We start from the raw sequence: 13,152 nt of genomic DNA, 5'->3' as shown, positions 1-13,152 counted from the left end.
AGGGGCGCCCCATCCCCGGCGCCCTGGTTCCCCTTGTACGCGTCCGAATCCAGATACCTTTGCAGAAGTCGCAGGGGGTGTGTGTGGGGGGGGGGGGGGCGGCAAGAAAAGGGGGAGATGAGGCCGAACGCTCTCCGGTCACATCTAGAAGGCGCTCGGGCTCCGAGGCCGTGTGGTTCCCCCGCAGCCCTTTACACCCCATAAACAGTAACAGCCCTCATTTTCTTTTATGGCGCTCCGGCTCCTCGCTTGCCTGGGCCCTGCCTCTGCCAGGACTTGTGCTCGGGGAGGGGCGCGCGGAACAGGCCCAGCATCCCCCGGGCCAGCCCGACGGGGCGTGGGGGTGCCCGGGGCGCAGGCCTTCAGTCCCCGAGAGCTTGTGAGCTCCCAAACATCTGTTCCCGAAGCCACGTTGTTGGGGCGATCGGGCTCCCGGTTTCCTCCTCGGAGACTCTAGAAAGCAGGCCCTCAGCTCATGATCCCACTGCCCCCCCCCCTTGCCTTACCGCCCCCCCCCCCAGGGAAGGCCCAGCAGTCTCGGTTTGGGCAATTCTTGGGGCGCCAAAAGAGTGGTGCTGGCCAGCGATACCCCAGATGCCAGCCCAGCTCCTCAGAGACCTCCTGGCCTTCTGGCAAATGGACACAAAGTGGGGGACCCGGCCCCTCGCTGCCCCGTGCTCCCCAGCTTTCCTCCGCCTTCCTCCTTTACTCAGATGTTGGTGCCGCTGAGCAGCCGGCCTGTGCGAGCCCTGAGGCCGGCCGCTGGCTCCTGCCTTAGGTTCCAGCTCCCCAAAGCCCCGCAGAGCAAAATTGAGGTTCTGTTCTCTTCCACCCCGCAGGGCCCCACCCAGAGACTAACAAGCCCCCCCCCTCCTGCCCCAGGAGAAGATGTAAAGAGCTGACCCGCGAAAATAAAATAAAATAAAAATAATCAATATATTTTATTTGGCAAAAAGTTAAATATCTCAACACAACAATTTGGTCAGTAGGCCTCGAGGTAACTATTGCAAAATATACAGTGTATGTTCAGCCCAACGGAAACCCCAGATTCATCAAGAATACAAATTTACCGTAGCCCAGTGGCAGTTTCACAATGCATAATTTATTATCAATAAAATTAGCTCCATTACAGTATCATTTCCCCCCAGTTAAAATTAAACATAAACCATAGGTAGTAACCTTCTGCGCATACGTATAGCTCCGAATTTCCTCCCTGCTTGTCTGGTGCAAACACAATATTCAAGCTGGTCTGAGTGCTTTTTCTTTCATATGTGGATTATAAACAATGGACCAGACACGTCTACAGAGCATGTAAAACTAAAATGCCTGAATTTCAAAAGTGGAGAAAAACCATGAATCTATGCATCCCAGAGAACCCTTTCTTTAAAGAAAAAAAAAATTATTTCACTGAGAAATCCTTACAGCTAATTTACAATCAAAGGTTAACAGCCTAGTTATACAGAAGACACATTCCACTACAGAGCTATACTCTATGCAATGTCTCCCGCTCATAAACAACCTGAGTTCAAATTGAATTCTAGCTTTCACAAACACAACGGGTTCCTCACCCAGCACAGAAGTTTGAGTCACAAAAAAACATAATCACCACAATAAAACACAGTGTTCAAGTATCTGGGCAGATCGCTCTGCCGAACAAAGAGAAAATTAAATTAACTACACAGACTAACGTCTATACAGCCCGCAGCCAACAGTTGTGCATTATAAAAAGGTAGTAGTTTTTTTTTGTTTGTTTGTTTGTTTGTTTGAAGTCAGGAACAGGTAGATTTTATAAAATATATACAAGCTCGCGTACACACAGCCACCAGCGCTAATGCCCCCTTCTTCTTCCTCTTCTTTTTATGTATTTATTCGTCTTAACAGAAAACGGAAAGCTTACGATACCTCCTCCAGGAAAGCGGCAGGCCAAGGAGCCAGCCTGAGAAAGGTTTGCCAGGGGGAGGGCTGAGGGCTGGAGTTGGGCCGCTTTGTGCGGGGTGCTGGAGGCTCGGGTGGGACGGGGGTGGGAGAAGGGGGAAGGCAGGCCTCTCTCTTGCCCTCTCGCTCCATCTGTTTTCCGAACGAACTCCAGTGGCATCACTCGTCCTTGGCGCGGTCCTTGTTGATTTTCTTCATTTTCATCCTGCGGTTCTGGAACCAGATCTTGACCTGCCTTTCCGTCAAGTTGAGCAGTCGGGCCACCTCGTACCGGCGGTCCCGGGTGAGGTACATGTTGAACAGAAACTCCTTCTCCAGCTCCAGCGTCTGGTGTTTCGTGTAGGGGCAGCGCTTCTTCCGCGTGGAGCGAGCGTGGAGCCAGTTGGCAGCCGGGTTGCCTGCGGAGGGTGGGGAGGGGGGGGGAGAGAAATGGGATTTAGAAGGAGGAGAAGCACACCCCCCCCCACCTCGGCTGGGGGCTGGGGAATCTCCTGGGGCCTCGGGCCACCGGGCAGGATGCTGCTGAATTGGTTGGGGAAGGCGGCGGAGCCTGGGACACAATGGACCCCTGGCAGACAGCCGCGGGGACGGTCACTTACAATTGCGCGCAGTAAAATCTCCGCTCCCCTCCCCTCCGAGGCCGGCCTTTCTCCCCCTCAGTGCTCCTGCTCTTTCCTCTCCCCACCCACTTTCCCAACATCGTGTGATGAGTGAGATTTGAAAATGGATCTCCTTCTTGCCAGGCAGGGGGAAACCACGCCGCCCTGTATTCGTGTAGCAAGATTAATATTCTTTGCTCCCTCGAAATAACTCTGTGTGTCCTCCCTTCCCCGCCTTTCCTTCCACTCTCCCCGCTCCTTGTCCGACCTTCCTGGAGGGCCGTGGGGGCGGCCAGGCCTACACAGCATTTGGCCCCTAGACGCCCTAAGGCCGTCGATCACTTCTCCAGTTTTTCAGAATAATCTGGCCTGGGACCCTCACGCAGCCTCATCTCGGGCAGGATTTACACCGCCACCGGCTGAAGCCCAGAAGTGGAGGGAATCGGCCGTCGTCCCCCGCGTCCCCGCGGCAGGCAGCCACCGCCCGCTCCGGGATCATTTAGTCACAACAGACTCTGCGACGCTGCTTTCGAAGAACGGCCCGAAGTCTCTCGGTCCCGGTCCGGGGCAGCAGCGAGCGGGGAGCCGGTCTGGGCTCTGCCCGCAGCCCCCGCCCCGCCCCCTCTCTCGGCAGCAGCCGCCTCCTCCCCCCCAAGCCCAGCGGGCCGCTTGTCAAAGCGCTTGTGGACTTGGGGCCTCCATCCGAGGCATCCCAGACAGCAACTTCTGGCTCCGGGCCTCTGCTCAGGAGGCTCCCAGGCGTGCAAAGGCGGGCTCCAGAGCAAGCTGGCGGGCTGGCAGATCCGGGTGGCCAGCGTGGAGGCGGCAGCCCGTTTGGAGGGAGGAGACACTTACTGGGATCGATGGGGGGCTTGTCTCCGCTGCTCTCATTCTCAGCATTGCTTTCGGAGAAGGCGCCTTCGCTGGGCTGTTTTTCTCTATCAACTGGAGGAGAACCACAAGCATAGTCAGTCAGGGACAAAGTGTGAGTGTCAAGCGTGGGGCAGTCACCCCTTCTGGCCGCCAGCGGTTCAGGTTTAATGCCGTAAGGCCGGCTGGAGGGCAAGCCCGCGAAGGAGAGCGCACCAGGCGTGGGCTCCAGCCAGGAGCGCATGTACCTGCCATCCGGCGCCGCCGCCGCCACGGGCGCCTGGGGGTGCACATAGGGGTGGTGGTGGTGGTGGTGGTGATAGACCGCGGGCACCGCGTTGGCGCCCGCCGCGTGCACCGGGTTCCACGAGGCGCCGAACACCGCCGCCTTGGACTGGAAGCTGCAGGGGCTGAAGTCGGGGTGCTCGGCCAGTGCCGCCGCCTGCCGGGCGGGCTGACCCAGGGCCCCCGGAGCGTAGCGTCCCGCGCCCAGCTCGTCCGAGGAGGCGTCGGCGCCCAGCAGGAAGGAGTCCACATAGTAGTTGCCCAGGGCCCCCGTGGTGGCCATCGCCGCGCCCCGCGCCCTGCCGGCCGGCCTGACCCGTGGAAATTATGAAACTGCAGATTTCATGTAACAACTTGGTGGCACCGGGGAGGGAAGTACAGTCACCTAATAAGTTGCCGGCGCCCGCGCCCCCATTGGCCACGCGCGTCACGTGCCCGCCCGGCAGAACAATAACGCGTAAATCACTCCGCACGCTATTAATGGCCCGGTGTTTTGCAGTCATAATTTTTATAGCAAAAGCCATATGTTTTTATGCAAAGGGATCGCGGCGCTCAACGATCGGGTTTGTTTTAATTGTGGCCAACGAAGATTAAAAGATCAAATCTGGCCTTGCCTCTGGACTCCCTCCCCTTCGCACCGCCACCGCCAGACACACACACACACACTTCTCCAGCGGACTATTTTATATCACAATTAATCACGCCATCAGCAAGACGCGGGTCCCGCGCGCGCGAGTGCGGCCGGCAGAGCCCCCTAACATAAAATTAGACAATAATTGAAGCCATAAAGAAGCAGCCAAATCGCATTCTCGCTCTACTGTATTTAAATCTATATTTATATTTCATAAGGAGTTATTGTTTCAGAAGCCACACAGGCTGGTGGGAAGTTGGGAACGACCAACAGATTCGTTTACCTCGCCGTGGCTCCCAGTTGTAAAAATTTACGAGGACTTGGAAAGGTTAAATTAGACTGTTGTGTTTGGTTGGCGGGCTCCCTGTAAATAATCCCCCGCGGTCCCCCGAGATGCGAGTTTACCCGGGCGCCGGCTTCAGAAAGTCAAATTCAACGCAGTGGCCTTCCCAAACGGAGCCGCCGCGGCCCCTGCCCGGCGCGCTGGGCAGGGACGGGCCGCCCCGAGGACACAGCCTCTCCAGGGCCCTGGGATCCGCCTGACCGGATCGCAGGGTGTCCGGGCAGCTCCCACATGTACCGCGGAGCCTCCAGCGAGCGTCCTGCCACGGAGCGGCCGGCCAGCGCCGAGCCCAGGGTTTGGGGGCCTGGTTGGGCCGCGCGTTCCACGATCTCCCCCCTCCCCCTTGGACACGGCTGGCGCCCCAGCCCCGTGCTCCGACCTCCGAGGCCCTGAAGCTGAGTTCTGCTAGTCGCACTCCCCTAACCCGAGCTGCAAAAAATAAAAATAAAAATAAAAACCCTACGAGGCACCATCAATAACAGGCGAATTTGGCCTAAGCGACCAGGCGGCTCAGAAGCCAGGAGGCCCGCTCTGGAGAGGCTGGCCTCCGGGCCCAGTATGAAGCCTTCAGGTCCCCTTCCCTCCTTCCTCCTTCTTCCTTCCTTCCTTCCTTCCTTCCTTCCTTCCTTCCTTCCTTCCTTCCTTCCTTCCTCCCTCCCGTCCTCCCTCCCTCCATCCTTCCTTCCTTCCTTCCTTCCTCCCTCCCGTCCTCCCTCCCTCCATCCTTTCCTTCCTTCCTTCTGTCCCTAGTGGCCCGCCTGGCTAACCCACACCACGGCGGGCCAGGCGGCTCATCGGAGTTACAAGACCCAACGTGAGGCGGCCACAGCTCAAGTCCAGGGCCAGAAATTAAACCGGGGAGGGGCATGGGGCATTGACTTTAATCCCATCCCTCAGCTTGACCCAATTGAGGAGGGTGCTTCTCACCCCTCAGAGCCTTTCAGGGGTACATTAAACGGCTCAGCCTCTTTGTTAATTGGAAGGAAGAAAAAAAAAAACCCCACCAAATACAAACGGAAAGCAGCGACTCCTAAAAACGGGGTAATTAAATTCACGTGTGAACACTGTGCCTGCAAGAGTGTGTTTCTCATTAGCCCACTTCCCTGGCGCGAGGGCGGCGGACTGGGCTGCTCCCATCTCTTGTTTTTTTGCCTTCATCCTCCCCAACAGTCCCAGTAACCCCTCCCCAAACCCTGATACACCCTATCCCGCAGCGGGCACCCTCAAATGCCAGGCTCTCCCCCAGCTGAAAAGCCACAGGGAGACCAACCGGGTCCCTGGCCACCGGAAGAAGGAAGGAAGAGGGAAGTGACCGACACAATAAAATCCTACCGTTGGCCAGGCGGTCCTGGCCACCTCAGTTCCCTCCCCCACTAATATTTGTCCTTTCCTTATAAAGTCCTCCACGCTATTCCCATCCCCTCCACAGCCCAAGGTGCCCCAAATGTCCCGCAGGTTGGGGAACCTCTGAGATTTTCATTAAGAAAATTAACCCAGAGGAAACCTTCGCTCCTAATTGTAATTGTCTGCAAACGGGCTGCCTTTTCCACTTTTTTGTACCCAAAGAAGAGATGAATTATTTATAGTATTTTTGAAATAGAAAGGCCGTCCTATAAATAGCCTTAGCCCCCCAAATAGGACAGCTACTAAGTGATTAGCAGGGCTTGAGTGTTAACTAATCCTCACTGGTGCCTAAAATGGGGTGGGAGGAAACCCCAAAACCAAAAGTATCCCTCTTCAGCCCAGAGGTTTGGGGAGAGACCCTTCAGGTTTTTGTGTCTGCTTTTATTTTGGAAGGAAAAGGGATTGTGTGTGCAAAAAGAAAGAATAAATGGGAGTGGTTACAAACTGTCTCTTTTTGCCCAGAGTTCTAAAACCTTGGCCTCCAAAACAAATCCAATACTCAGGTCCTGAAAATGACAGAGAGGGGTGGAGGGTAACACCGTGTGGGCCTTTCCGATAACAGGACCCGGGACCCAGGGCTAAGCAGTGAGAACCGTTCCTGGGCCCTAAGCTGAGCAGTCCTGCTGGACGGAAACAGCCTGAGGGCCCCCTGTGCGGTGCCAGTGGGGGGCTGGAGAGGGATGGAGGTTGTTTTTAGCTCCCAGTAAACATGAGACTCCTCCGACTGGCTTCCAGTACCACTTGGAATACGGACTCAACTTTGTATTCCAATGGTTCAGGAATTTAGAATTCCTTTCCCCTATTATTGGGAACACGGTTGGGGTCCCTTTCCCCAGCAGTCTTCTGCACAAGGATGCCATGTCCAACCTGCCCTGACTCTGAACCTGATAGAAGCGACTGGCGCCTATCTTTGCCCTGGCGGGGCTCCCTTATCGCGGTTCCGGCCCCGGAGCCTCGGAAGCTTCGGGAAAGTGCCCTCCAAGAGGCTGGCTGAGCCTCAGCCCAGGCCCCAGCCTCAGGCCTCCAGTGAAGCTGGCGGAAGGCGTCCTTGCAAAAACCTCGGGAACGCTCCCCAGTCGGCTCTCCCAGGCTGCTGTTGCTGACCGATGGAGGAGGAACGCAAGGCCGCCGCCATCCGGTCGTGATCGTAACCGAGGCCGTGTCTGCGCTCAGATCCACTGCCCGCGACAGACGCCCCAGCGCACCCTTCTTTGTCAGAACACGATCTCTACTTGAGTGCACAGAGGGAAAAATAATAATAAGACAGCCTCCACCCTGGCTCTTCCCAAGCCAGCCCTAGGTCCCTCCAGAAGGAAGAGCTGGGGAGTAGAGGAAATGGAGATAGGGAGGGAAATGGACACAGAGAGATCAAAGGAAATAAACAAATTGACGGAAAGAAGGGAAGAAGGAAAGAAAAGAAGACAGAGAAGAAAGAGCAGCGAGGGAAGGAAGGAAAGAAGGAAGAAAAGAGTCAAAGGCGACTCCTGGGAGCGGAAAGCGGCTTACAAGAGAGAAGGGTAAGTGACAAGGCCAGGATCCCAGCCCCTGTCTGCCTCGTTCCTTCTAGCTTGTCCGGAGTCTTCACTGGCAAAGGGATCTTTTCTTATGTCCTGCCCTGGATCGGGGCTGATGCTGTCCTGGCTTTGCAGGAGAATGGCGGGGTCCCTGGCTAGGCGCGGGCCAGGAGCAGGAGAGGCTCGGGAGGGAAGTGTGCGCCCCTGACCTTGAATGGCCCCGGGCCCAGAATTCCTACCACGCCCCCGGCGTCCGCTAAGGCACCGCTAACCTGACCATACCTGCAGGGGCCAGGTGGAGATGGGGGTGAGGCCAGCAGCCTGGCAGAGCTCTGAGAGGGAAGCCGGGACGAGGTTCTTGCGCGGGAAAAGCCGAGGTTGCCACCACGGGCCTGGCACGCCCGGAGCCTGGATGCCCCGCCCGGCCCGGCCTCCGCGCGCACAGGTACCTGGAGACGATTTCAACTGAAGTAATGAAGGCAGTGTCGTGCTGTCGAGAGAAAGGTGGATCCCAACAACAGGAAACTACCTAAATCACCGACCAGTTCTGGTGCTCGCCCGCCGCCGCCGCCGCCACCGCCGCCGCCGCCACCGCAGCCGCCGCCGCCGCAGCCGCCGCCGCCGCCGCCGCCGAGGGAGAACCCTGCGATCGCACCCGGCCCGGCCCCTCGCCAACCTGCGCCCGCCGCTGCCAGCGTCCGGGGCTGCCGCTAAGGCATTACGGAGGGGGAAGCCACCGGCCACTGTAAGGTAAACCTTGGAGAGGGAGGGAGGTAAGTTAAAGGAGAGGGAGGAAAAGAGAAGGAGGGGAGGAAGCGAGAAGAGAGAACGAGCAGCGTGCGCGCCTGTTTCCCAAATCTTGCCGCTCAGCAAGCGGGCGCCGAGCGGCGGCAGCCCTGGGAGACGCCCGAGCGCCAGGGGCAGCCCCGAGCCCGGCTCCCTGTCTGGCCTCGGCCTCCCGCGCTCGCTCCCCACCGCTCGCTCTCCCCCTCTCTCCCTCCCCACCAGGCAGCCAGCCGGGGCGCGCGCTCCCGCGCCCCCTCCCCCCTGCCGTCGCCTCCCCCCACCTCCCGCGAGCAGGAAACGCGTGGCCCCGCGGAGGGCGACCAGGTGGGGGAGGCTGTGCTGGGGGAGAGAGGGAGGGGGGGCGTCCAGGCAGCCCAGCCCGGCCGCGGTCTACCTAATCGCTGCCTCGGACGCTAGTGAGGCGCTGTGGGCCCAGCCTGCTCCCGGGATTCCTAGACTGGGGGTCATCTAGGACCAGGGGACCCACAAAACAGCCAGCCTTGGCGAGCCTCCCTGGGGCTCCCGAAAGAAATCCTGTCTGGCTTCCTCTGTCTAGGAAGCTCCCCTCTCAACTGAAACCACCGGTCCAAGACAGCCACAATCCAGATATACTAGCAAGTCATAAAACTGAACAAAAGCCGACAAACCTTACGGCACCAGGGCTATAGGGCCCAGACAAATTACGACTGTCTAGGTAATATTTAAATAGATGCCTAAAGTAATTGCAGGGGGCGCGGGCTAGCCCTCCTGTTGTAAAGTGGTGGACGGGATAAAGTGGAAGGTGAAGATAAGAAGTAAAAAAAAAAAGAGGTAAAATTAAAAAGCTTCATTCCACAGCTTTTATTCTTCTATAAGAACATAAACATCATCTTTTTTTTTCCACGCACAGCAGCATTACAATATTAATTTATTCTGATTTAAGATTAGAAGTAAATAGAGCTAGAACTAACATTTATAATAACGATAGAATGCATTTGCATAAAACAAGATTGGCAATTTTTCATAATAATAGACATTTATACAGATTTGCATTTATAGTTTTTTTTTTCTTTTTCTGCACCTACAGGTTTGACCCTTTTATGCATGTAACTTCACAGTATTAAGGAAACCAAACAATGTCTCCCTTCTCTAGTCTATTCCGCTTGCCCCAGCCCTCCTGGCTTCCATGAATTTTGGAAAGAAAAAAAAAAAAAGGAAGGAAAAAAAAAGGGGGGGGGGGACAAACCTCCACAAGATAGGGAGAGTTGTGGTGTGCTTGTCGTGTGTTACCAGTGGTAACGATTACTTTATGACAAAAATCCACTAAATCCACATGTATAAACAGAACTACATCAGATTATTTATCTACAGCCAGAGGATATGGAAATTCAGAGGAAAGGGAAATAATTTAGTCCCACAATGCAAGACCTTGCACAAACTGGAAGAGGAGTTTCCTTATCCTGGTCTTTTATTTTTTTTTCTTTTTTCTTTCTTTCTTTTTAAGCTGGGATATCTTACAGAGGAAGGAACATTTCATCTTTCTGACTCCCTCAATGTTCCAATCAGCCAAAGTCAAGCCCTTTTGTCAACCTGTATGCCCATGCCCATAAGCCCTTCTCTTTGCCAAGGAAGAAAGGAAGAAAGAAAAAAGAAACCTAGGGCCTGTATCCCCTGATTAAACACAGCCCAGTGCTTCAGGCCAGGGAGCCCGCTGGTGGCTCCTTGCACCGTTGACCTCAGGCCAGACACCTCAGCGCCTACAATGGGACCTGGGCCTTCCGGCTGGGCTGGCCCGGCCCCCCGCAGGAAACCAGCTCCACCGGGAGCACAGGGGCCATTTTGAGCAGTGGAGTAATCCGGCCGACAAACCATCCCAGTTCGCACTTGACACTTAAGGACAATCTTTATCTACATAGAATTTTAGAGCGATATGGCTTTTCCCCCAGAACACAACAACAACAACAACAAAAAATCAGCACCTAGCAAACAGACAAAGAAACAAAACGTCAGAACCGACCAGCCCTGCACTGATGTAATGGCCAGCGAGATGGCGCGTGTGGGAGGGAGGAAGGGGCGCCCGCACAGGTGCGAGTTCCTGGGAAGAGGCCGGAGACGGAGGGAGGAGAATGGCTCTCTGGAAGCAGGGGGGGAAACAAACAAAAAAACGAAACGGCATTGCCTGGAGCTTCATCAGGAAAAATTAAAGTTGGCTGTCAGCTCCCGGATCCGGTTTTCTCGGTTCATTTTCTTCAGTTTCATCCTGCGGTTCTGAAACCAGATTTTAACTTGTCTGTCCGTGAGGTGGACGCTGCGGCTGATCTCCAGGCGCCGCTCTCGCGTAAGGTACATGTTGAACAGAAACTCCTTCTCCAGCTCCAGCGTCTGGTGCTTGGTGTAGGGGCAGCGCTTCTTCCGGCCGCTCTTCGCCGTCAGCCAGTTGGCCGCGTTTTCGCCTTTGGTGTTGCCTGGCATTGAAAGGGAATAAAGAGGAGAAGGTTAAATCGAGGCACGGTGGGCTGGCTACCGGGGTGAATTGGGGCCGCCTCTGCCACAAGAGAGATGCCCTAAGCCACACACAGAGAGGTACCCTCTCCGCTCCCCGTTAGCTTGCTTGCCCAGGAAGAGCAGTTCCTCCAAAAGGAACGTGCAGAATCCAGTGGGCCCCCAATCTACACCTACCCCCCCCCCAATTCACATTTTCATCCACTACTTTCCAAACACCTGTTTTTAGCACAAAGCTGCCAGGTGCTCGCAGAACGAAGGACCTGGGAGGACAGGCCTGGATACCTTGAACTTAATGCCTTATTTTTTTCTTTGCGTCTTGCCCCAAGGCATACAGGCATTTGCTGTAGCCCCTTAGCCTGGGGTCCAGGGTGCTTACTTGGAAGGGGGGTGGGCAGCATAGCTGTGTCTCAACTGCAGCCCCCTCCTTGCCCAAGGCCTGGCGAGGAGAGGAAGACGGACATAGTTGGGACTTGGGGAAGGCACAAAAAAAAAAAAAAAAAAAACGGATTGGGGTCAAGGGCCTGCTGCCCTCACGTCTCTCCAGGAGCCAGGGACGTGCAGTCTGGGCGACTCTGAGTTCCAGGGAAAGCGAAAAGGTCCCTCTCTGCCTCTCAGCTCAGGGCCCCGGGCGTTCGGGCCGGGTTTGCCTTTCTTCTACCCGCAACAAGGACTCCCGCCCCTGCAGCAACTTTGAAAAAAGCATGGGGGATCGTAAACTCGAACTTCGCCGGTTAATGGGCTTATTTATTGGTGCTGGCGGCTGCTTATTTTGGATGCCTTACAAACATCCGTGCTATCTGCGGGCGAGCCACTTTCCCTCCCTCCCCTCCCCCGCGTGGGCCGCGCCTCGCGGCCTGGGCCCAGACCACGGGTGAGGGTGCTCCGGCCCACGGAGGACACGCACCAGAGGGGTGCTGCTCGCCGGGATCCTCGCCCCCAGTCGGGGTGAGCTGAGGCCGGCGCAGAGGACGTCTCGGTGTGGGGCACTAAGCTGGACATGAATTTTTACTGCGTCCCCACGCCCAAATATTAAAAAGCAAGTTCACAAGGTCAGGCCGCCTGCAGCTCAGGCCAAGGCCGGGCGGCTGCTGCGCGCACTCCTTCCCGTCGCGGGGCAGGCCTGCCCGTCTGCCCGCCGGGCTGCGGCCCTGGACGCCCCCTGCTTACCCAGGGCGTCCTTCTCGGGCGAGGCTTTGCTGCTCTCGGAAGGGGCCGGGGAGAGCTCCTCGGCGGCCGAGGACGACGCGTGCGCCTCCTCGTCGCCCTGCGAGCCCCCGCCACCGCCGCCGCCGCATGTCAGCGTGGGGGGCGGCGGCGAATCGAGGGCTCGCTCCTTCCGGGCCGCGTCCGCCGAGCCGGGGGCCAGCACAGGTGGCGGGTCGAAGCCGCGCCCGGGGGGCTGCGCGGGGAACGGGCCGGCGCCCAGATGCTGCGCGCCGCCGCCGCCGCCGCCGCCGTAGCCCTTGGCCGTGCCGTAGGCCTGGGAGAGGCGGAAGTAGCCGGGCACGGGCACCCCGCCGGAGGCGCCCAGGGCGCAGCCGTCGGGCGGCGGGCCCCGCGGGAAGGGGGCCAGCTCGGCCGCGGCGGCCGAGCCTTTGGGGCATTTGTCCGCCGAGTCGTAGAGGCAGTAGGAGCTCTCCTCTTTGATGTTCTGCGCGAAGGAGCACGACGTGGCCTGCGGCGGGGGCTGGGGCTGCGGCGGCGGGGGCGGCGGCGGCGGCGGCTGGGGCTGCGGCGGCGGCGGCGGCCCCTCCGGCGGCTCCATCCGGCAGGAGCGGGGCGCATCCAGCCACAGGTCTAGGGGCGCGGGCGGGTAGCCGTGCGAGCCGGGACCCAGGCCCCCGCCGCCGCCGCCGCCGCCCGGCGACGCCGCCTCATTGCGCTTGCCTCCCAGGGCCGGGAAGAGCCCGCAGCTCTGCAGCCCGTAGGGCAGGTCGGCGGCCGGCGGCAGGTAGACCCCGCCGTGGGCGAAGTAGCCGCCGCCCCCCGTGCCGCCGCCGCCGCCGCCGCCGCCGCCGGCCTCGACTCTGCCGGAGCTGATGAGCGAGTCGACCAAAAAAGAGTTCGCGGCGGGGCTCTCCGAGCATGACATTGTTGTGGGATAATTTGGCGAAGGGAGCAGATAGCCCTTTCTGGCTGACATTTCTTGTGCAAAACATGCTGAATACGATTAGCAATCCCCCCGCACCGCGGCGGGCGCCCGCAGCCAATCCCGAGCCAGAGCTGCCGCGCGACCACTCCCAGTTTGATTTCGTAGGCTTGGGGCCGCTCTCCGAGGGCGCCCTCCGAGCCCGCGATTGA

At 57.9% G+C, this 13,152-nt stretch overlaps 2 protein-coding genes across 2 annotated transcripts; both read right to left on the bottom strand.

Moving 5' to 3' along the window:
- Nucleotides 1–1,082: 1,082 nt before the first annotated feature.
- HOXA9 (homeobox A9) lies at nucleotides 1,083–3,995 on the bottom strand. Its single transcript, XM_008147824.3, has 2 exons — nucleotides 3,390–3,995; nucleotides 1,083–2,333 (listed from the first exon to the last, which is right to left on the bottom strand). Exons 1-2 carry the CDS (start codon nucleotides 3,970–3,972, stop codon nucleotides 2,095–2,097), a joined length of 822 nt encoding a protein of 273 aa, XP_008146046.2. The 5' UTR covers nucleotides 3,973–3,995; the 3' UTR covers nucleotides 1,083–2,094.
- A 5,576-nt stretch (nucleotides 3,996–9,571) lies between these two features.
- Nucleotides 9,572–12,994, bottom strand: HOXA10 (homeobox A10). The gene is made up of 2 exons (XM_054726502.1): nucleotides 12,019–12,994; nucleotides 9,572–10,811 (listed from the first exon to the last, which is right to left on the bottom strand). The coding sequence occupies exons 1-2, from the start codon at nucleotides 12,992–12,994 to the stop codon at nucleotides 10,537–10,539; spliced, it is 1,251 nt and encodes a 416-aa protein (XP_054582477.1). The 3' UTR covers nucleotides 9,572–10,536.
- Between the last annotated feature and the right edge of the window lie 158 nt (nucleotides 12,995–13,152).

Source organism: Eptesicus fuscus, chromosome 14 (assembly GCF_027574615.1).
Source record: "Eptesicus fuscus isolate TK198812 chromosome 14, DD_ASM_mEF_20220401, whole genome shotgun sequence".
NCBI classification, from domain to species: Eukaryota; Metazoa; Chordata; class Mammalia; order Chiroptera; family Vespertilionidae; genus Eptesicus; species Eptesicus fuscus.
This window is presented reverse-complemented; position numbering and strand designations above follow the sequence as displayed.